Genomic DNA, 21,608 nt, shown 5'->3' on the forward strand with positions numbered 1-21,608 from the left:
TCTTTTGGAATAATGCTTAATAATAATAGTTAGGTTTAGTGGATACTGGATTGCATGGCAAACAAATACAACTGAGATTGAATGTGTCTCACTGGAAACCACCAACCTGTGAGGACAGCGCCCCCTGCTGGCCAGCTTGGTCAGTGGCCTGGACACGGACACGATAGGAGTCTTGGCTCTCTCGGTCCAGAGATTTCTCCAGAATCACCATCCCAGATACCGGGTCAATGGAAAACAGTCCGTTGACTGAATCCACCAGAGAATAGACGACTGTACGATTAAAACCTGGAGACAATAGAAAACAAATTCATGGAAACCCAGACTTATTATTCATGTCAAAATGTTCTTCTTCCTGTTCTTTTTTTGTATTACAGTCATTTTAGATACATGTACAAAATGTATGTGACTATGTGTCTGTTTTTCTGTAGGAACAGCTGTAGGAAATGTCTTTGGTAAGAATAATTTGTTTCTAAAAAGTTTCTCAAGGACAAGTCATTAGTTTGAGCGCTTGGTGACATAGTGGTTTGAACCTGCATTCAACATATTACAGCTTATAACATCATGTTAGCTCACCTTCATCAGGGTCACTGGCTTGCAACCGGGTAAGCAACGCCTTGGGGGCGGCGTTCTCATACACACTGGCCAGGTAATGAGTAGAGGAGAAAGACGGGGCATTGTCATTTACATCCAACACTTTGAGAGAAATGTCAGAGCGGCAGAACAGCCCTCCTCCATCAGTTGCCTGGGCAATGAGTTTGTAGGTGGACGTCAGTTCTCGGTCCATGACTGTGGCCGTACGCAGCTCACCTTATGACACAAAACGAGAGGGTTATAAAGCTGTGGAAAGGATGTTTTATATGTAAACTATATGTTGTTTTGATTGTACAAAAAACATGATTGAATGTACCAGTGTTTGCATCCATGTAGAAATCTTCCACCCCGATGCCAAACAGTGAATATTGGATCTCAGCGCTGGAGCCTGAGTCAGCATCTGTTGCACCCACCGCCAGAATGCCCTTGTTAGTGGGAATGTCCTCAGGAAAAGAGGCACTATACACTGCCTGGGACAACACACAGATACACAAGAACAAAGTAAAACCACAGTGTCTGAAAACAAAAGAAAAGTTCTGTTGAACACATCAAAGAAAGCACATTCAATTGTTGGGCGCTGTATTCATTATCCCTGCTGATGGAATGAGCACAAAAGAGTTCCGTGCCCTTTTCTGACCCTGCCTTCGCTCTGCCTCTAGAAATTAACTTTGTGACCTCACTACATCACAGACCAGCGCGATGGGAAAACTACTGCAGTACTATATATCCCACCCTGCTGCTTTTGTGCCGCATACTTCGAGCTGAAATGATGAGTCAATTAACTGATTAGTCAATCGACAGAAAATGTATCTGTGACTATTATGATTGATAATCATTCAAACAAAAAAACAAAACAATTGGCAGATTAATCGAGGATGAAAATAATGAATACGCTTGAGTTGCATCTCTAAAACTAATCACATAATCGTCATCAAACAATTACTGCTACAATTGCTGAAAATACTTCTTGAAACTAGCATACTTAATATGGTACTAGAACTATTGGCACTACTATGGCTACCACCAATACTAGTACTCTTATTACCAACATAATTACCTGTAGTATTTGCTGTACTGCATCAGGCATGCCTAACACTATGGCTAGTAGCAGATGTGGCAGTACTACATGTACCTTTACTGCTACTTCCACTTTTACAACTGACTGTTACCATCACTGCTTCAAGTAGAAATGCTATTGCTTCAATTGTTACTACTAGAGCAACAGGTACTACTATCACTATAGTGTACTTCTGCTGATACTACAAGCATTTCATAATAAAAAAAAAAAACATCAGCTTTTGAGTATCTCAATAAATATAATCATTTTATATGCTGTATAAAACCCAGTTACACTCAAATGACTGTAAAGTTCCTGAAATATAGTAGAAGGATACATAGTTTGAATTAATAATCAATATTTTACTGAACAAATCATACATCTCCAGATTATGGCTGTTTTACAGAATCATACATATGTATTATGCAAATGAAACATAACAGTATTTAAAATGTGCAGTTACTGGTTGTTGCCCTCAGCTTTTGCATGACATGGTAAATCTAAAAAATAATTGAATTTACTTTAAATATATTTGTCCCCAAAAAAGCTAATTGACTGTAACCACCATAACTTTCCCTTTCACTGACATTTACTACACATTGACTGTTTTATCATATCATTTATTCAAAGGGGATGTTTTCTTTCTAATTCGCCCATCACGGTCTGGTACGCTGGTCCACTGCTAAGGACAAGGGCAGGCTGCAGCTCTGCTGACAGGGTGATTGGCTGCAATCGGCCGTCCCTCCAAGACTTGTTCGCTTCAAGGACCCTGAAGCGAGCAAAAAAGATTGTAGCCGACCCCTCTCACCCTGGACATAAACTGTTCGAGCCCCTTCAATCTGGCAGGAGGCTGCGGTCCATCGGGACCAAGGACAGTTTTTTCCTTTCTTCAGTCGGGCTCTTCAACAAAGCCCGGGACCCCCACTGACTCTGTCATCCCCAGGACAATTTCCTACCGGTCACTCCCCTGCACATCCCTTCTATGTTTTCTTATTTAAATACACTCAACACTTTTACATTACACTTACATCTCACTTGTTTATCGTACTGTTGTCTGTTTGTTTGTGCACTTTATATATATTTCACTTTATTTTATATTTTCCTGTACATTTTAATATGCTTCTACTTTTTGCACTGTGTTGATTGTTGTTGATTGTTTAATGTTATGCACCACCCGCCATGACAAAGTCCTTGTATGTGCAACATACCGTGGCAATAAGCGGTTCTGATTCTGATTCATGAATCATAAACATGCAAAATAATAGTTTATCATCCTATATTCCACAGTCTGCTCCATATTTTAGTTTTCCACATTTCTTTTTACCCATCTCAATTTGTCTGTATCCCTGACCTGGTTGCAGATGGGACTGTTATCGTTGGCATCGATGACGGTAACTTCCACTGCAGTGCGAGCGACATATAGGCCATCGCTGGCTGTGATGTTGAGCAGATACCAGTCCTGCTGCTCACGATCCAGCAGACCACTCACGTAAACCTTCCACTCTCCCTGCACAAGAGCCAGGCCAAACACGCCCCGCGGGTTTCCCCCTGGAGATTAAACAGATGAAGGATTATAACGCTGACACATCATGGCAAAGACAGAGTTGAAGATGCATCGTAAACGACTGAACAAACTGCAAGTCTCATTCCTTCACAGGATGAATAAGCATCAGCTCCCCACCCATCTACACACACAAATGATGCAGGTACCCTTTTGCATAATCAACAAACATCTGTCACCTTAACGTAAACCAGGCTGGTGGCGTTGCAGCAATGGCCTTTCAAAGTTTCCAAAACAATTGACCTTTTATTTGAACACTTCCATTAGGCCAATGAGTGTTTTGAAATGCCAGAACACAAGGCCACAATACATCATCCTTAGCTATAAGACAGCGTTACGTGAATGATAAACATCAAGCTCAGTGTCAAGGTGACACGAGAGGCGAGAGTCAATTCTTTTGATTACTTCCATAAAAAAGGAGTGACCACGCAAAGTCATGTGTGAGTTTGTGAAGGACCGCTTCTTATTTTGGGAAATCCATCGAATATACTAACTTCGCATACTTTGCAAGAATGATTTAAAGCATAAGATCCGAGTGCTGGTTGGCTCCACTGAACAATATATCAGGTCAACAACACCTTGTTATGAAGCATTTTTCTTCCACCTATATTGAGAAATAACAACGTGAATATACAGGGTTTCTCTGCCGAGCTTGAAATTGTTGTCGTATCATGCATACCTTTAAATATTAAAATCAAAAGAAAACACAAAAACTAAATGTTTAGTTGAGCTTGACATTTGAGCTGAAATGAATTTAATTAGTTGACCTTTAACAACAGCAACCCCATTAGGCCAGAGAATAATTGATATGCAACGCCACCTCATCTCACCGCATGAGGTACGATTACTGCAGCATAATGCGTTGAATTATATTATGTCAGTATTCTCCTTCATTTCCTCACCAGTTATGTAAAAGTTGACGAGGCGGTTTTGATCTGTGCCATCTCGATCTTTGGTTTTCAGAACAGCTACCACCTCACCGAGAGGATCTCTCTCCTTTACTGCACCCCGGTACAGCTCCCTCTCAAACCGCGGCGGGTTGTCATTGACGTCTGACACAGTGATGGTTACCGCCGTGGTGGAGGACAGCGACTGTAACTCCCCCAGATCAGAGGCTACTGCTTCAAAGCTGTAGCTGGAGCAGGCCTCGTGGTCCATCTGACTCACGGTGGTGATCCAGCCTGTTTTACTGTCAACAGCAAAGACAGAACCCAAAGTGATGGGGCCGCTGAAGGAACCAGCGTCTTTTGTCAAGTCCACGTTTGAGGTGAGCAGAGATCCGAGGCTGTATGTTACCTGCAATTTTAAGAAAAGACACATGAAGTAGCTTTTCGAAAGCATCTACAACAAACTGCAGAGCAAAAAACCCCGAAAGATAATACTCAGCTGAACCGAGCTGTCACACACCTGTCCATTCGAGCCCCAGTCTGGATCAAGTGCACGCACTTGGATCACTCTTGTCCCTACCGGCATCCCCTCCATCACTGTGGCTACGTAGGTCTTAGTCTCAAACACTGGCTTGTTGTTGTTCACGTCCAGGACCTGCAAAATGACAAATCTCCACTGAATCAGTCCAAGTCTAAATTATACTGAAAGAAAGAATGCAAGAGGGAATTGAAATTCACAAATTTTCTGAAATTCTTGTCATGAATATGGCGTTGCATTAAATTACATTGTTTTTTAAGATTTTAATAACAATAACAAATTGTATTTCACATTTTGAATCAACTTTCTTTGAGATTGTACTTGCTCTCATGTTATGGAAACGTGCGTTGCTCTTCTCAGTGTTAAAACATCCTTGATCATGTTTTTGTATGAGCCATGTGTGGCCACTAACACAATCCCTTTGTGATACATTTACAGGAAAAAAAGGCTGTTGTTTCGACTCGGACTCGATGTTTAACTGTATCACCAACCTTAACCTCCAGGTCTACAGTGGAGACAGACTCGATCAGGTCTCGCCTTGTTGTTGCCGCAACCTTAAAGCGGAAGCTGCTGATGAGTTCATAATCTAGCGGCTTGATCAGACGGATCAGACCGGTTTCCCTCTCCACCAGGAAGGTCCCTCCCTGGTTGCTGTCGAGTGTCTCTCCTCTGACTACAGTGAAGAACCCCGTCTGTCCAGGGCCCATGTACACAGACCCCAGAGCTGTTCCTACTGCTGTGTCCTCAGGGATGGTGAAGGAGTACTGAGGCTGACTGAAGGAGGGAACAAAAGCATCTGGCGGGACGACGTGGATGAAGGCGGACACCAGGGAGTGTTTGGCAGGAGAACCGCAGTCTGTGGCTTTGACAAAGAAGGACAGCACAGTCCCCTGGAGGTGGTCCACGGTGCTTTTAGTCATCATCCAACCGCTGTCCGGCTCCACCTGTCCACCAGCAAAATCGCAATGTCAGTTAAATCAACTTTAGAGACAATAATCCAGAGCTTTCTTTGTCTCTCAGCCTGAAGTCAACTGTTATGAGCCAACAGGTTCCTCATGTTTTTTCCTCAATGGCTTGAACTGGTTAGGATTATCTTTTATCTTTAATCTATCTTTAATTTGTCCGTTTATTTACACAAATCAGCGCATGTTAAACAATGTTATTTGAGCTTCCGCTTGGTATCTATTAATATTGATACGATACTCCTACCTTCTTTATATTTATTCATATTATATTAGCCTTTTAGACAACAGTTTTTTGCTTAATTTACAGTCATAGTTGTTTATTTATTCGTGGCTTGTAATTATGTTTCCCTTTTGGAACAGCAAACACAACACTGACCGTGGCATCAATCTTAATGTAACATGATTTTGATTTGATGAGTAAAAATGCATAATTACATCAACAGATGGCAGTTAATCCAATGAAACGGGGAGCGTGTGTAAGAGAACATCTCTTATTTGAAAATCAGGGTTATAGCATAAATTATGAAAAACATGGTTTCTCTCATAAAATACATTTATTGAGGTTTGGATCTGGTTAGACTTTGGGTTTTTCCTCGAGTGAACTGAAAATATGTGTGCAGCTCTATTTAAAAGTAAGCAAACAGCTAACTAGCACAAGTATGTTTTTAGAAAATACAGCAACATAAAGTATAAAGTCAAAGAGCAAAACACACTGACCTCCAGCACGTCAACCAGTGAAAGGCGTGCCTCGCTGTAAAGGGAGTAGGTGATCCTCCCATTCGACCCCGCATCATTGTCAGTGGCTTGGATCTGTGTGACCAGGGAGCCTTTGGCAACATTCGCTTTAATGCTCATACGGTACTCAACAGCTCTGAACCGAGGGGCATTGTCATTCTCATCAGCCAGAACCACTCGAACTGTGCAAAACGATGCACGGCCTGGAAAAATAGGAATAAACATAAATGTCTGCGTATGCTTTTATCAAAAGTACGTTATAATAGGGAATAAATGAGTTTCATTCACTGTAATTCTGGACGAAAAATGTAATGCATCTGTAATGTGAATATGCTTAAATATTCATGAATTCTCAGTGTGGAATCTTATTATACAAAAGCTATCGTCTTACAGGCGACACCTACAGTGCAAGAACAGTGACCACTCATGCATTAATGTTAGCTTTGGCCTGCCAGGTTTAGAGGTAGGACCTTTGTGTATTTGTGTATTTGTGTATTGTCTTATATTGGCTGATGTGAAGATTGCTTTTATCAGGGAATCAGCTGTACAGTCTGGTCAGTGTCAAAAAGAATACCTCCACCATCCAGGGCCATAATGGTCAGCACCATGTCCTTGTTAAGAGGATTTTCTCTGTCTAATTTCTGAGCGGTGGATATGACTCCATCTGCGTCAATGGTGTACTGAGTTTTCCCCAGGTCATTGATGAAGGAGTAGGTGATCTGGCCAAACAGTCCGGAGTCCTCATCTGTTGCACGAACCTAGAGGTCCGTACAGAAAATAAGGTCAGAATGGTCATTGCAAGGTTCTACAACATCATCCATGGAGGGAGTTTCCTATTAAAAGTCCTGATGGAAACAATACTAAATGGGTAGCAAGATGGATAACTTACCTGAATGACCTTTGACCCTGGCGGGGCATTTTCCTGGACTTCAGCCAGGTAGAACCTCTGGCTGAACACTGGGCTGTACAGGTTGGCTCCCAGGACACGTACAATCACCTGGGGATCACCAGCATCATTATAATCCACATCCCATCATCATCCCCATGTCTGCTGACATTTTGTTGATGCCGTCACAAAAAATCATCGATGGCTGATTTGTCAAACATGATCACGTCAAACAAAGCATGCACAGCAAAAGCAAGAGCATCAGGCAGGCTTTCGACCAAACGGTGATTGATACTCTGTAAACGCTCACTTTGGAGGTACAATGTGTTCACATCATGTCAGAAAAAGAATGGGGTGTCATGTCATTGCGACGACATCTGATGTAGACTACCAGAGATGTAGGATACCAGAGCCCACTTGTAATTACCACTACGAGACAGATGTGAACATTTTTTTCCAGTTGGCAGCTCATTTTCACAGTAAATCACATTTGACATGAACACACATTAACCTCCAACTGCAGAGCTGCTCAGCAGCCAGTGGTAAACAGCCGCACTGGACAGCTGGGAGTGGTTGTGATAAATTCGAGGCGATGGGTTGCTGCAAAAGGTTACTCGGCTTTGCTACGTATAAACACCGCAAAGGTTTAAAAAAAAGAGCAAATCCGTTGATAGAACTAAATTAGACAGAGAAAATCCTAAGTTGTCTCACCTGAGCAGTGTTGGTGAAGACTCCATCGGACACGGACACATTGAGTTGATACGACAGTTTCATGCCTTGTCTCCTCTTGTTAGACAGACTGAGCACCCCTGTATCTGGCTCCATCATAAAAGTCATTTTCTCATTCCCAGAAAGAATACTGTATCTGAAAGCAAATCAAAAAAGAGTGCAATGGCGTTTAGAGTGTACGATAATATTTCGCTCAGAGGCTGCTGGAAACAGAACATATCCCCTTTTGTTGCTTGTGCTTGAGAAAAAGGCAAATCGAACATGGAGCGAAACACAAAAACAAGATTCCCTATAAGGAAATAAGCTATTCTAAACATAATGAACTGAAAGGTTTAGTCATCAATTTACAGAGAACACAACCACAACTGTATGAAGCTTCTTTTACCTCAGCCTGTGAGCATCACAGGTGTCGGCATCCGACGCCTGAACACAAGTCACAAAGTGCCCTCTGGGAGCCAGCTCGCTGACAAAGGCCTCGTACAGCGCTTGGCTGAAATTCGGTGGGTTGTCGTTTGTGTCAGAAACAGTCACAGTGACACTAACATCGCTACTGAGGGCAGGGTCTCCACTGTCCGTTGCTCTGACAATGAAGTCGTAGCGCTGGACGAGCTCATAGTCCAGTAGGCGTGCCGTGAATACCAATCCGTTGTTACTGTCAATGTGGAAGTAGTTGGTGCTGTTGTAGATGTCAGATAGAATCTGGTAACTCACCAGGGCGTTCTTCTCTGAATCTTGGTCCTGTGCAAACACCTACAGGGAGAGTAACATCAAATTGTGCACTCCCTCATGCATTATTCAGAATATGGTCTGATTTGTTCACCCTGACATTCTCTATAGCTACCCACACTGAGACCAAATGAAAAAAAGCAAATAAAGTTCTGTTTTTGACTGAGATACTGCATCTGAAACTACAGGAAAAACATTGTCCAGTATCCGGCATGATCATTTTGTTAAAGTACAATATTTTAATACAATTAATTTAAATAGTGTGATATTCATGTGAGGTAGAGGGGAGTAAGTTGGTTTGATCCGTTGTTTGAAAAAAAAGTGAATTCATTTAAATGTTAAGTCCCTCAGTGCTACTAGGCCAGCAGCCGGAACCATGCATTTACAATGCATTATCTATGTGGTGACCAATATTGCACTGAGCACTCCCTGCATGTCCTGTATTTTAAGGAATGATAAACATTCATTTCATCCAATATTCTTCGGTTGCCTTCCTGATTGTTGCTAAATTTCAACAATATGGTAAAATAAGGCCAGTAACCTAGTTTGATGTCTCTGCCTCGAACCACAACAAAATTGCTTCAGAATCCAATGAACTCAATCATTTAAAATCATCTTGTGCAAACATTTTCCTCAGTGCAACAGCAGCGCTGGTCTATTGTTCGCGAAAAGGCCAAGAGCTTCGAGTGGGAAATTTCTGGGGAAATATCCCACTATCTTTTCATAAGTAAATGATTTGCCATCTAATATTCATGTGCTGCTGCAAGACTGCTGAAGTGAGACTTAAGTGTAAACTATTATTTCGTAAGAGTACACAGTGGACTCACTCAATAAACACAAGACGCACACACACACACCTGTAACACGGCCGTTCCGATCATGGAGTTCTCAGTGAGCACAGCGGAGTACGAGGTGTTCTGAAACAGTGGTGGGTTATCATTCACATCCAGCACGACGATGTCCACGTCGACCTCAGACCTTGCTCCAGACAGAGTATCTGTAGCCTTCACCGTTAGCCGGTAGTACTGCGCGGTCTCATAGTCTAACAGGTAGATCACACTGATGATTCCTGTGTCAAAGCCAATGTCAAATTGGAGGGAAGGGTCTCCATCTGTGATGGTGAAGATGACACTCTGGCCTTCAGGACTGGTGGCATTGATACACAAGACAGAGGTGGAGAGGGCCACATCCTCTCTGACAGTGACACCATAGAAGGGCTTGTCAAACACCGGCATGGCTTTATTTACGACAGTAACAGGCAGCTCCACCTCACTGGACAGAGGGGGGGAGCCACGATCAGTGGCCACGAGGACCACCTTGTACTCTGCGTTGGATACGTCTGCCTCAAAGGCCCTCTTTAAGGTCAGCTCTCCTGTCACAGGGTTCACCTGCATGAAATACATAAATACATGTTTGTAACGTGAAGCGCATAACAATGTACGAATCCATGGAATTTGAAATGGAAAGTCCATCATTTAAGAGTTAGAAGACATTTAATAGCAGTGTCAAGCTACCAGAAAGTTTCTCTGCTCGTCCTTCAGGCTGTATGTCACTTCTCCATTCAGACCGTAGTCTTGATCAATGGCTGATACCCTGAAAATAGCTGATGCTGGCTCTGCTTCCACCTGCACTGCAGCGTAGTAGGGGAGGTTCACGAACTCTGGAGCATTGTCGTTTACGTCCTCCACCTGGAGAAAGAACGATTATTTTAGGAAAATCCAAAGGGGTCAGTGCAAAGAAATAAAAAAAAAAAGAAGAGACACCCACCTGAACTCGCACAGTCACTCTCGCCACTCTCAGTACCTCATCTTCTCTGCTGACCTCCACCACCAACTCGTAACTCTCCTTATCCTCGCGGTCAAAAGGCACACCAGTGGTGAGCACCACCCCACAGGTCGGCCGGATGGTGAAGCGCCCGCTGGGGTTCAGCAGAGTGTACTTCAGTGGTTCGTTGAGGCGGTGGCCGACCGTGTTGACAACAGCCACTAAAGTGACATCGGGTATGTTCTCTGGGATGGACGCGGAGTAGACCGGGAAGGTGAAGAGAAGGCCGCTGTCTATAGCTTCTCGGACAAGCACTGTGACTGTTGCCATGCTGGAGAAACATCCGTCCCATACCTTTCAAAACAAACAAATACAGAAGAGTAAGAGCGCCTTGTTGGGCCCTCAGCACTTAGTGGGAAAGCATTATTTGCATTTATTTGACAGCTTACTGGTAATGCTGGGGTTTTTATCCATGTGTATTCAATAAGACTTGCCCTTTCCTTTCTCAGCAAAAATGAGAAAACAACCCTGAGGCATGGAACCCTTGAGATAACGTATCTGCCTGGGCAGAAAACCCAGCGTCAACTAGCTGAAGTATTCTACATCAAGACACTGAAAACCTATGAACTCAGAACACAATTCTGCATCTGACCCAGTGCTCCGACCTCCCTGTGGAAAACATTATTATGTAAGCCAAGCAAAGCCCACTGCATGCTGTTTATCTAAGCTTGACAGGACACATGCAAATTATATGTATGCGTCATGTCCACCTGCACCTTCAGCCAATCACTTACCTTCACATTGAAGCGGTAACGGTCTTTGCTGAGGTTTTGATTGATGACAGTCACAACTCCGGTGTAGCGCTCCACAGAGAAGTACTCCACATTGCTGTCCACCAGAGAGTAAACTAGCTTCGAGGTCATAGCCTTGTCAGGGTTCAGGGTGAGGTCAGAGGTCATATCGGGGTCAAAAGCCTCCACCGTAAGGACCTCGACACCCACGTAGGTTGGCAGGAGGAGTACTGTCTCGTAAGTATCCTGCGACATCTTTGGAGGCGAGTCGTTGATGTTGATCACCTAGGACGTCGTACCCAGAGTGAAAACAACGTCCACAAATGGAATACAAGAATCAAAGTGAGTCAAGAGTGGTTCATGAAGCAGTGAAAGCTGATTCATATGCCAGTTAATTACCTTTATAACAACCTCTGCTGGGCTGTCAGCGCTCTGCGGAGGCTGACCGCTGTCTCTAACATGAACCCGGAAGAGGAACTCTGAGAAGGTCTCATAGTCCAGACCGGCAATTGTTCTAAAATTTAAGAAACATTCAAAGAAGATCCGAAAGTATGAGATGTATCAATTTGTAAGCAGGTGACTCAGACATCTTCAATACTGTTGCAGTTGGTCTGGTTTTTATACGTCACCTACCGAATTGACCCAGTCCCAGAGTCCACGCTAAAAAACATACGAGCGGTCTCGTCTACGATCTGGAACACCAACAGGGCGTTGTGATTGCGGTCTCTGTCGGTCGCCTGAATGACCAGAGGGTTACCATCCTCTCCCACGACCACGCTGTTGACTGGAGCAGCCTCACTGATTGCGCCAACATAACTGTTCAGGTAAAAAGAGGACACTGCTGTAAAAGCGATACTTAAATCACTCCAGAAAATTACATGTCAGGCCTCAACACGGCTTAGCAACCAGCAGAGGGGAATGTCAATGCAGAAACTCATCTCTTTTGACAACCAATTATACCTGATTTGTTGGAAGACTGGTTGGTTGTCATTGACATCCCCCACCTGGACGATGACAGTGGTGCTGGCCTCCACTCCAGCCATGCTCAGGGCATGCACCACCAGAAAGTAGGACGTTGTTTGCTGCCAAAATAAAATTATGCAGAGAGTAAAAGTGCTCTCTTAAAATTCTCCGTGTCACTCTTTCTGTCAACACTGAACTTTGGCAAACGGTATGCGTTTATACATTTCCTAGTTGAAACACGTGCATTAGCAAACCTCAAAGTCAAGACGTCTACGTGTGCTGATTACACCAGTATGATGGTTGATGGAGAAGCAGTGCTCCTCGTTGCCCATGCTGATATCGTAGATGAGTGCTGAACGACTGAGGGCGCTAACAGTGGTCACATGTGTTCCAATAGTGCTGTTCTCCATTATCTGTAAATGCAAAGACATCAGTTATAACATTTTAGGCACTTTAGACAGTCGGTAAATATCATCGCTGACATTGTGCACATAACTCGCCGTCCCTCCTAGACTTTCTATATGTCATCTTTCTCTCCCTTCCCACACCCCTCCCCCATGCACCCATCCTTTAAGTCAGCCATCTCTCGCTTTACCTCAGCCTGATACTCATTCTGGGAGAATGTGGGTTGGGAAAAGTCGGAGAGTATCAAGGAGATGCGGGCTGAAGCGGTGGCCATTAACGAAGGAAATCCACTGTCTGTGACACGCACAGTGAGGGTGTAAAAGCCCACAGAGGTGATGTCCAGATCCCTGGCAATGAAGATTAGGCCTGTGGCATTATCAATTCCAAACACACCACTGGTGTTCCCTGAAAGCGGAAAGGTTACAGACAACAAGTAAATACGAAAAAACTAATTAAAATCCCAATTTGTTTTCCTCTGACAAAGCATTAAAAATCCAATCCCCACCTGCTTCCACAGCATAAGTGAGTTGCCCGTTAATCCCATTGTCTTTGTCTAAGGCTGTCACTTGTAATACAGAAGTGCCTATGGGAGATGACTCATAGGCCACAGCGTCATATACGGTGCTGGTGAAGTAGGGGGTGTTATCATTGGAGTCCTCCACCGCCACCAGGATGCGAGCCAGGTCACGGTTAAATGGAAACTCCTGATCGTTGACCTAGAGTGAAATGAGAGATGAATACGGATAGTGTTGTAGGAGAACATAAATGAAAGAAATCAGCCAAAGTGAAGTAAGGCAGGCACAGTAGCCAAGACGAGAATCACACATACAGTAACACATACAGATTTATCGCAACAGCCAACCAGGCACACACACACAGAAGCACATTGTTCTTCCTCACCATAATAGTGAGGATGTGCTGTGTTCTGGCCTCGTAGTCCAAACGGTCTGCAGTGTAGACAGCCCCCGTACCGGGATTGACCCTGAACAGTCTCATACTGACTGGGTCTACACTGCCATAGATGGAGTAGCTCAATCGGGCACGCTCGTCCATGTCTGACGCTCTAACCCGCAGTAGCTCCATGTCGAGCGGTGCGTCCTCTGAGACACTGACATCATAGGTTGGCTGTGAGAAGACCGGAGGGTTGTCGTTGCTGTCCAGTATTCGGATGAACACCTGAGTGACGAAGTGACAGCGGGAGAGTCATTGAGGTAGGTACAGAGTAGAAGTGTGCGCGGGACAATAGATACAAACACTGGTGTAGAGCTTCCTTTGGTGTCTGATAATATCTGACACAGTCGAAGGGTAGTGTTACCCCTTGAATTTTTTCTTTGCAAGGCGAAGATACCAGTAGTATGTACACTAAATCTCTTGAGTCAAAGCAATAGTAATACTATTTTTTTTTCGAGCCGGACAAAGTTTTTCCCCAGCGGGATGTAATTGTGCTGCATTTCTTTACGCAGACACTTATCCTTTATTTGCAAAAGCTAATCCCATTAATCCACTGATATCAAGGATTTCCCTTACAAGGCAGACCTAGTATGCCAGCCAAGACAGCAGGAGCACAGGAAATGTCAAAGAGAGAGCAACAACAAGCTAATTGCATAGTCAGCGAGAGATAATCTGAGAAAAAAAAGGGAGTGCAAGCGTAGGAAGGACGAAAGCTGACAGAAAAAAAGCTCCCCCAGGAAGGGGGTGACAATAATTTAATGTGATGTGGGTCTGGGGTGTGTAAGAAGCAGTGCCAATGCATTACAAATCACAAGTGTGCGTACCTGCGCTGTGGCAAAGTTGGTCCCATCGGTCACCTGCACAGTCATGTTGAACACAGATTGCACCTCTGCATCCAGGGGCTTGGCCACAACTAGAGTTCCCACCCCCACTTGCAGGTCAAACTGCATGTCAAAGCTCCCTGGAATCACACACAAACACACACACACACACACACACACACACACACACACACACACACACAGTGAGTTTCAGTCATTCAGTATTCACGTTGCGTGCTAAACTCAGATGCTCTAAGTTATTACTGTGTAATTGTTTTGGCCAGGTGCCTGCGTCTGGAGCTGGAGGGTCCGTGAAATAAAATGAACTGAAAAGCAATGCAATGTAGCGCCGAGCCCACTTGGCAGTCAGAACGCTGTTAACAGCCACACAAACATCTGTCTTATCAGTCCAAAACACAACCCATCTCGGGGATCAAAAACCTGCAGCCGGGTCTTTTCCACGGGCGGTGAGTGTACAAGTTTAGAGGCTTAATGTTTGATTATAGTGAGGGAGAGGATTGATATGCGTTAGGTATTCAGTACCATCCTTCGTCTCATTCCAGCTTCTCTCCCGAGATATCTGGGAGCTTGAGCTCTCCTCAGCATATGAATACTGATTGGGCATTTTTCACAGAAGCACTGATGCGTGTTAAGTCGCAGCAAACCAAAGGTATTGGCTTTTTTGTAGGGTGTGAGGTTGGTCAAAATTACACTATGATCTCACAGCATTAAGAAAAACTGAAATCAGAGTCTAAATATAAATATAGATAAGTATACAGTTTATTTCCTGTATGTAAGAGGTGCCTCTAAGGGGTCTTTTATGCATCTTTTACAGCAATACAAAATCTGAACAGGTGATGATTATACAGTATATGTATGCAGAAGAAATTATGTAGTGTGAGTCGACAAATTACAATTTGGTTTTGAAACGTTTGGACATAAATGTTTGACTCATTATTCTAATGACTCACCTTCTTTTCATCTGATTTTAAGATAACAGCCTTAATTGCTGTCAGCAGATAAGTGAGCGTTTCTTTTGAATGGGTCCCTGCAATGTTCCCTCTAAGCTGCGCGCTTGAGCAATCGCGCACTGCTCGCACATTCTCAGCGCACAAGAAAATCTATGCAGCGCATAAAATAAAATTCAACATAAACGTATTAATTAATATCTAATATTAGTCCTAATCTTATCTAATCAATTAAACCAATAATAATAATAATAATAATAATTTAGTTTTCTGTACTATTTTGCAACGTAACTCAGTGAGTGACAGGTGTCCAGCCAATGATACGATTCGGTTCACTTACGCTACGCAGCCAATCATAGCATTGACACTATTGCCCTGCCCATTCGCCCCGTGCAGGTTAGCTAGCTAACAACAGTGCGGCGGAGTTACGAGACGCAAATGCTAACCCCTTATCATGGCGAAACGAACGGGCAGCGACACATCCACTCACCAAGCCATTGGAAAAAAGAAATGTGGTTCTTTTAAGATGGAATGGCTGTCGGAGTATGTTCAAATAGAAGAACAAGCGGTGAAACTGGGTGAGATTTTTTCTTTTTCGAGGGGGAAGGGTCTACTCTGCAAAACATGCAGCGAAGCTAAAGTAGCAAATGAGTTTTCCGAGGGAAAAATGTGGACTGAATGGAAGTTGGACTACCTCAAGCGTCACATTCAGCAGAAAAAACTAAAACTAAAATCAAAACAGCATCCAGAAATCGTCTTGAAGTGGCACATTTGGACCAGCTGATGCGCATAAAGTCAAAGCAAGAAGCAGACGAAGCCATCAACCTGGACAAAGTGTACAACCATTGGAGAAGTGAGAAGGACAGACGTGAAAAATAAGGTAAAATTTAAGTCAGATTTGTGCATATTCTCGTGACATTTATTAAGATTTTTTACTTATGGATATTAATCATTAAATTATGTTACTACTAGATCATTTATGGGTAGTAGAAATGATAATAAAAAACTGAGTAATTACATATTTTACAGACAGAGTTACAGGAATTTACACTGTATCACAAGCTACAGCACACGTCATTGTGCAAAATGTGAATGTTTTAATGTGAACAAAATGTTATGTCTGAAAGGTGTATATGTATCATTTCTTCCAGAACAGGACCCTCACACAGGCCACAACAGGACCTCACACAGGCCAAAGCAGGACTCTTCCCATGCCCAAAGCAAGACTCTCACATAAAACATACTACACATCTCATGAACAACAAGATTTTTGTCTTTTTCCTTTAAAGTTTGTCAAATCACTTATATTAAAAGTAAACTAGTGAAAATTGCTGCTGTAATTTGATTATTTTAATAAGCCATGTAACTTGCTATGATCCAAGGTTTTGAACAGGTGTGATACTGGTGTGTGGCCACAGCGTGCACATCTGATGTTGCTCACAGTGGTCCTCAGTGTGCTCAGGGAGCTTGTGTGTATGCCCAGACACATGAAAAATTAGAGGGAACATTGGGTCCCTGTATTGTTTGTATCACATTCTACCAGCACAAGAGCCCATGTAAACGCTATGACACACATGAAGGACAACCCACACAATACATAGTGAGCAACTTTGAGAAGTGAAACAACTATTGCAAAAACATCTGTGACAGAGAGTACTTCCCTTATTGTAACAAAATGTTTGGTTTGTCTGTAACTTCAGAAAGAGCATCAGGCGGACTTATATTGAAACATCAAGGGCATTAATATCCCAACATACTCTGGTATTATTTCAAAGACATTTCCATTCAAAGAAGTCTCTCTGACTGTGTCTGAATTTCTCCAGATGGGTCATTGGAGGTGTAAGAAATTTGAGCAAAGAACTGTGTTCAGTAGATATAATAAAAGTGTTTAATAATTCATAATTAGTCATAATCATAAGTGTTTTGGAAATGCATAATTAAGATAAGCATAAAGTGTTTTAGGATAAGCAGCTAGAAGTAGAATTTGAGACATGAAGCTTTTGCCAAAGTTGCAAAGTTGCAGAAGTTTAACATTTATACTGAAGGATTATTATAGAAGGGATTAAGCAATAACTGACAGTCTTTGAATGTGTTCGGAGCTCAGGGAAAGAGAGTCATGAAGACAGGCGTTTACAGAAGTGCACAGGGAAGTTAGCTAATAGGAATTGGGATAAACGGAAGGGGAGGAGTTGCGAACGGATATGAGGGCGGGAGATAGAAAGTGTTTTTCTGCCTCTTTTTAGCGTGTGGTTGCCTGGGACGGCTGTGTCCTGGGACCAGAGGTAGTTTTTTCCAAAGTGGGTTGATATTGTAATATTTCTTAGGAGTAATTTACTCCATTGTGTAACTGTAATCGTACTTGCATCAGTGGGATTAAATTCCTTTTAATTGTAAACCAGTTTTGGTAGATTTATTGTTGCAGTGTGTCGACTGTACAAAGCAGCCGGACACGTGGTCAGGCCTCCTCGCTGTGGAACAGACTCAAACTTCCACAGAGGATGGCATGTGGCAAAATTAGCTTTGACCAGACCTGTGTCAAGTGAGCAGTTTCTTCCACAGGCGTTCTGAGGAATGTAGAACGTTTCTCTGGCGAGCCGGCCGCCTTAACGGTAAAAGAGAGAGGGAGAAGGACAGAAAAAAGACATTATGAATATTTAGGGAGTCAAGGATATTCTTGTGATCAAAGGTCTGCATCATCTACAGTATATACAGCACTCTGCAAAGTCAACCTGGGATAATGTGATTCAATCAGGGATGATATTCAAGTCCGGTTCTTGAAGTTTGAGAGAAAAAGATGATCATCATGCTTTTATTTTTTTAATGAGATTTTCCTGCACAACTACTCCACTGGTATCAATAGTAAGAGTGGAGCAGGAACAAAACGCCATATTTTCACCCCATTTTCTGTATCTTTGACGTTTGTGACTGCAAAAGAATGATCGACTAATCATCAACTCACCTTCATATTCCCATTCAAGTAAGGGACCTGGGTCTCGATTAAGATAATTTGGTTTGCAGCAATCAACAATGAGCTATTCACTGATTACCCTTTCAAAGATGTGAATCAAGGGGCAAGATAGAGCTCACCAGTTTTAACCCAGCAGACAGGCATAGAACCAGTACGCTCCGGAGAAGATTCATCACTCGAGCAGCAGCAGAAGTCATCCTTTTTATTTTTACATTTTCGATAGTTTTATAAAGAAAATTCATATTTGCCTTTGTACAATTAATTATCTACGGATTGTGTCATAAGCCTTTTGATTTTAACAAGTTCATTTGGATTGTGAGCAGTACAGGATACAGGAGAACATTCCTGCCCACTGCTATAGCACTTTATAACAAATCACCTCTGGCCAGATCATCCTCCACATAACTACACACCGCTACACTGTTGTTGTTTGCTGTTGGTTGATTTTTGCACTGTTTTTTACCCAGTTAATTTAACACTATTTCATTGTATATACTGTGAATTTGTGTTATTTTATATTCTTATATTTAATTATAGTTTTATTAGTTAGTTATTATATTAGTTATTTTAGTATATATATTGTGCATTTTCTAATACTTAATAGTTTGATTCACTCTGTTACTTCGTTTGCAGAAGTATATCCTTGCTGCTGTAAGAATACAAATGTCCCCCTGGGGATGAATAAAGTACATATCTATCTATCTATCTACCTCTCCAGCAGCGAGATACATTTAAAGTGAAATATGTCCAAGTTACAGCAAAGCTGTTATGGTGGTCTGTGTGGAAGCCTGCAGTTTGAATCAAGAAATGTAACTTTTGCAATTGCTTACACTGAAATGCATCGCCTCCAGTGTGTTGGTTCTGGCTCATCCAGGTCAGGTCTGCCCCCCAAAAAGCCTCTCTCAAAAGCATTTTCATGATACTCCACCGTGCAGATGATATATCAACTCTGTTCAAACTACTTTATTCATCCCTCATCCTTTGATACCTCAATTCGAGGTAAACTGACTATCTCTTGCACTCAGTCACAAGTGGTCAAAACTCTGAGGAAAACCAAATGTCCTCTTTTAATATATAAATCAAAATCAATTTCAATATAATACATGAAAGGAATAATTTAGTTCCTTTTTGACAGTGTGGCTAGACATCCTGAATAAATGCATTGAAATGAACGTGACAGCACAAGACAATTATGGATTATGCTCTGGTCTATTAGTTTAGTATCACACATTAATTTTCTTACCGATGATATTGAACCAGACAGGTGCACTTGACTGGCTGACAGCGACTACTCCCACCGGCTGAGCTACAGCGGCTGTCTCCGAAACAGAGAAATTGTAGTACCTCTGGGTGAATAGTAGGGCTACAGGCGAGGGGACAGGTTTGCGAATCCACTCGACATGAAGTTTGACAGTAGACCATAATGGGGGATCACCGCTGTCCTCCGCTTTAATCTGAGAGACGGAAACAATACTGAGAAACCAGACATTCAGCCAATGATTCATGGCATTCATTTCCCACTGCACTGGATTTGGTGTTATGTATGTATTCAGGGCGAGCAAACATTGAGAAGGTATTACAGTTATGGCCACAGATTGTCAGAACTGTATACATATGAGCACTATGCTTATCTTCAGTCACGGCAACTACATTTACTTACACCTACAAGCATATTTCCCAAAACATCAAACTATTCCTTCACAGTGCAGTACTAACAGCCTTGGTCTTTTCTGTTGCTTTGTCATAAACGTGCCTATTGAAATGTACAAACTGTGTGCTGTGTTTGTTTAGTTGTGTTTGCTTTTTCACCGACAACCTCCCATCCATAAATAATATTTTTTCTAACCTCAAAATTGATTCCAGCAATTACAGTGTAATGGGCTGGCTGTCCTTGCCTGACTTAAAATAGCTCGCTCTGCCTTTCTCACATTAGATGGGAAAAGCATTAACCACAATATATCATCGACCTCTTTGGAGAAACCTATAGGAGAGGTAATTGTAAAGTATGCTGTTATAAGTGGTGCTCATTTTAAGACCAGAGCCTGTGAGCCAAATACATTAATTAAACTAGTATCCCAAAAAGTTAGTTATTTGAGTTATCCCAAAAATGAAGAAACAACAGTTGAAAGAGAGAAAATTGGTGTGTTTGTTGTCGATGACACTCTTATGTCACGCACGAGCTCTTTTCCACTGGAACTGGGCACAAGCTGAAAGGTCACATGGGCATGACCGACTCATCAGTGAGCCAGATGCATAATAAAATCTGGTGTCTGCAGCACATAAAAGCGGATGGAGCTCGAACAATACATTGTTAGAATGAATAATTGGGTACAGAAATAAAGCTACAAAAAGTGTAATTTGTGCTTGTGTTGGAGGAGAGGAGAGGCATAAACCCTGAGTCACCCGATGTGAATAAACCGAACTTCAGCTGTGCCGCTCCACCTACGTTGGCCATGTAAAACAGCAAAAAACAACAACAAGCTCAAATACCTGGACTTGTGTCCAATGAAAAATGAACAGTGTGACTGTGATTAATTCTACCAACTGCATTACAGCTGAGCAATATAACCTAATGGAGCCCCAAGTGACTATGAATTTAGTTGTAGCAAGACAGGAAGCTGGAAATTGGAACAGCGGCACTCAGGAAGTGGAAAGAGAGGAGTATTGTGTCTGAACGGGGTCTTATCACTAGTTAGACAATAGGCAGTCTGTAGTTCAAACTATAGATTTATTGTCTGCTATGAGTGCTGCTGTTTTCGCTGAAATTTGTCACTGGCCTACTTTAGACCAAAGAGCACTTAAATAAAGATCAATTCTAAAAAACTAAACCTGGTGCATGAAACTCACAGTGAGGATGTCAGAGCTTCCCGCTGTCACCATCTTCTTTGATGACACCATGGCAGTCCTGGGGTCAATACTGAACTTGTCATCCGCGTTACCATCAACAATGCTGTAGGTGATGTTGCCATTGGCTCCGAGGTCACGGTCATAAGCGAAGACACGGTACACCTGTTCGCCACGTTTGTTGCGGTCTCGTTCGATCAAGCTGATGCGGTAGGTGACCTCCGGGAAGGTGGGCGGGTTGTCGTTTTCGTCCTCAATGTGAACTATGACCCACACGGTAGACTGGCGGGTGGTGACCGGGCCGTCTATAACTGTTACCTGAGGACATGTGCGATCACACACACACCAAAAGAATATATATAAGGTAGTCACAGAGCTGCATCATTGTCTCTCGAACATGTTTTGTCATATATGCAGGATTAGCGTACATTTATTAACATTTTGAATCTCGGCTCCCG

General features: G+C 42.7%; 1 protein-coding gene across 1 annotated transcript in view; it reads right to left on the reverse strand.

Annotated features, from left to right (window-relative positions):
* The window catches only part of fat3b (FAT atypical cadherin 3b), a gene marked incomplete at both ends in the record, with an annotated part of 59,698 nt that overhangs the window by 20,420 nt on the left and 17,670 nt on the right, over positions 1–21,608 (reverse strand). Inside the window, 27 exons of the mRNA XM_079282801.1 lie at positions 107–285; positions 574–807; positions 908–1,061; positions 3,000–3,196; positions 4,112–4,505; positions 4,617–4,751; positions 5,126–5,578; positions 6,317–6,537; positions 6,909–7,092; positions 7,224–7,331; positions 7,932–8,085; positions 8,335–8,699; positions 9,533–10,063; positions 10,190–10,363; positions 10,443–10,793; positions 11,234–11,515; positions 11,630–11,744; positions 11,864–12,046; positions 12,191–12,312; positions 12,448–12,606; positions 12,789–13,003; positions 13,104–13,314; positions 13,499–13,774; positions 14,374–14,510; positions 17,869–17,940; positions 19,550–19,760; positions 21,154–21,468. Coding sequence (XP_079138927.1) covers positions 107–285; positions 574–807; positions 908–1,061; positions 3,000–3,196; positions 4,112–4,505; positions 4,617–4,751; positions 5,126–5,578; positions 6,317–6,537; positions 6,909–7,092; positions 7,224–7,331; positions 7,932–8,085; positions 8,335–8,699; positions 9,533–10,063; positions 10,190–10,363; positions 10,443–10,793; positions 11,234–11,515; positions 11,630–11,744; positions 11,864–12,046; positions 12,191–12,312; positions 12,448–12,606; positions 12,789–13,003; positions 13,104–13,314; positions 13,499–13,774; positions 14,374–14,510; positions 17,869–17,940; positions 19,550–19,760; positions 21,154–21,468 — 6,132 coding nt within the window. The remainder of the gene's footprint in view (positions 1–106; positions 286–573; positions 808–907; positions 1,062–2,999; positions 3,197–4,111; positions 4,506–4,616; positions 4,752–5,125; positions 5,579–6,316; positions 6,538–6,908; positions 7,093–7,223; positions 7,332–7,931; positions 8,086–8,334; positions 8,700–9,532; positions 10,064–10,189; positions 10,364–10,442; positions 10,794–11,233; positions 11,516–11,629; positions 11,745–11,863; positions 12,047–12,190; positions 12,313–12,447; positions 12,607–12,788; positions 13,004–13,103; positions 13,315–13,498; positions 13,775–14,373; positions 14,511–17,868; positions 17,941–19,549; positions 19,761–21,153; positions 21,469–21,608) is intronic.

The sequence above is a fragment of the Melanostigma gelatinosum genome, assembly GCF_949748355.1.
Source record: "Melanostigma gelatinosum genome assembly, chromosome: 14".
Lineage (NCBI taxonomy): Eukaryota > Metazoa > Chordata > Actinopteri > Perciformes > Zoarcidae > Melanostigma > Melanostigma gelatinosum.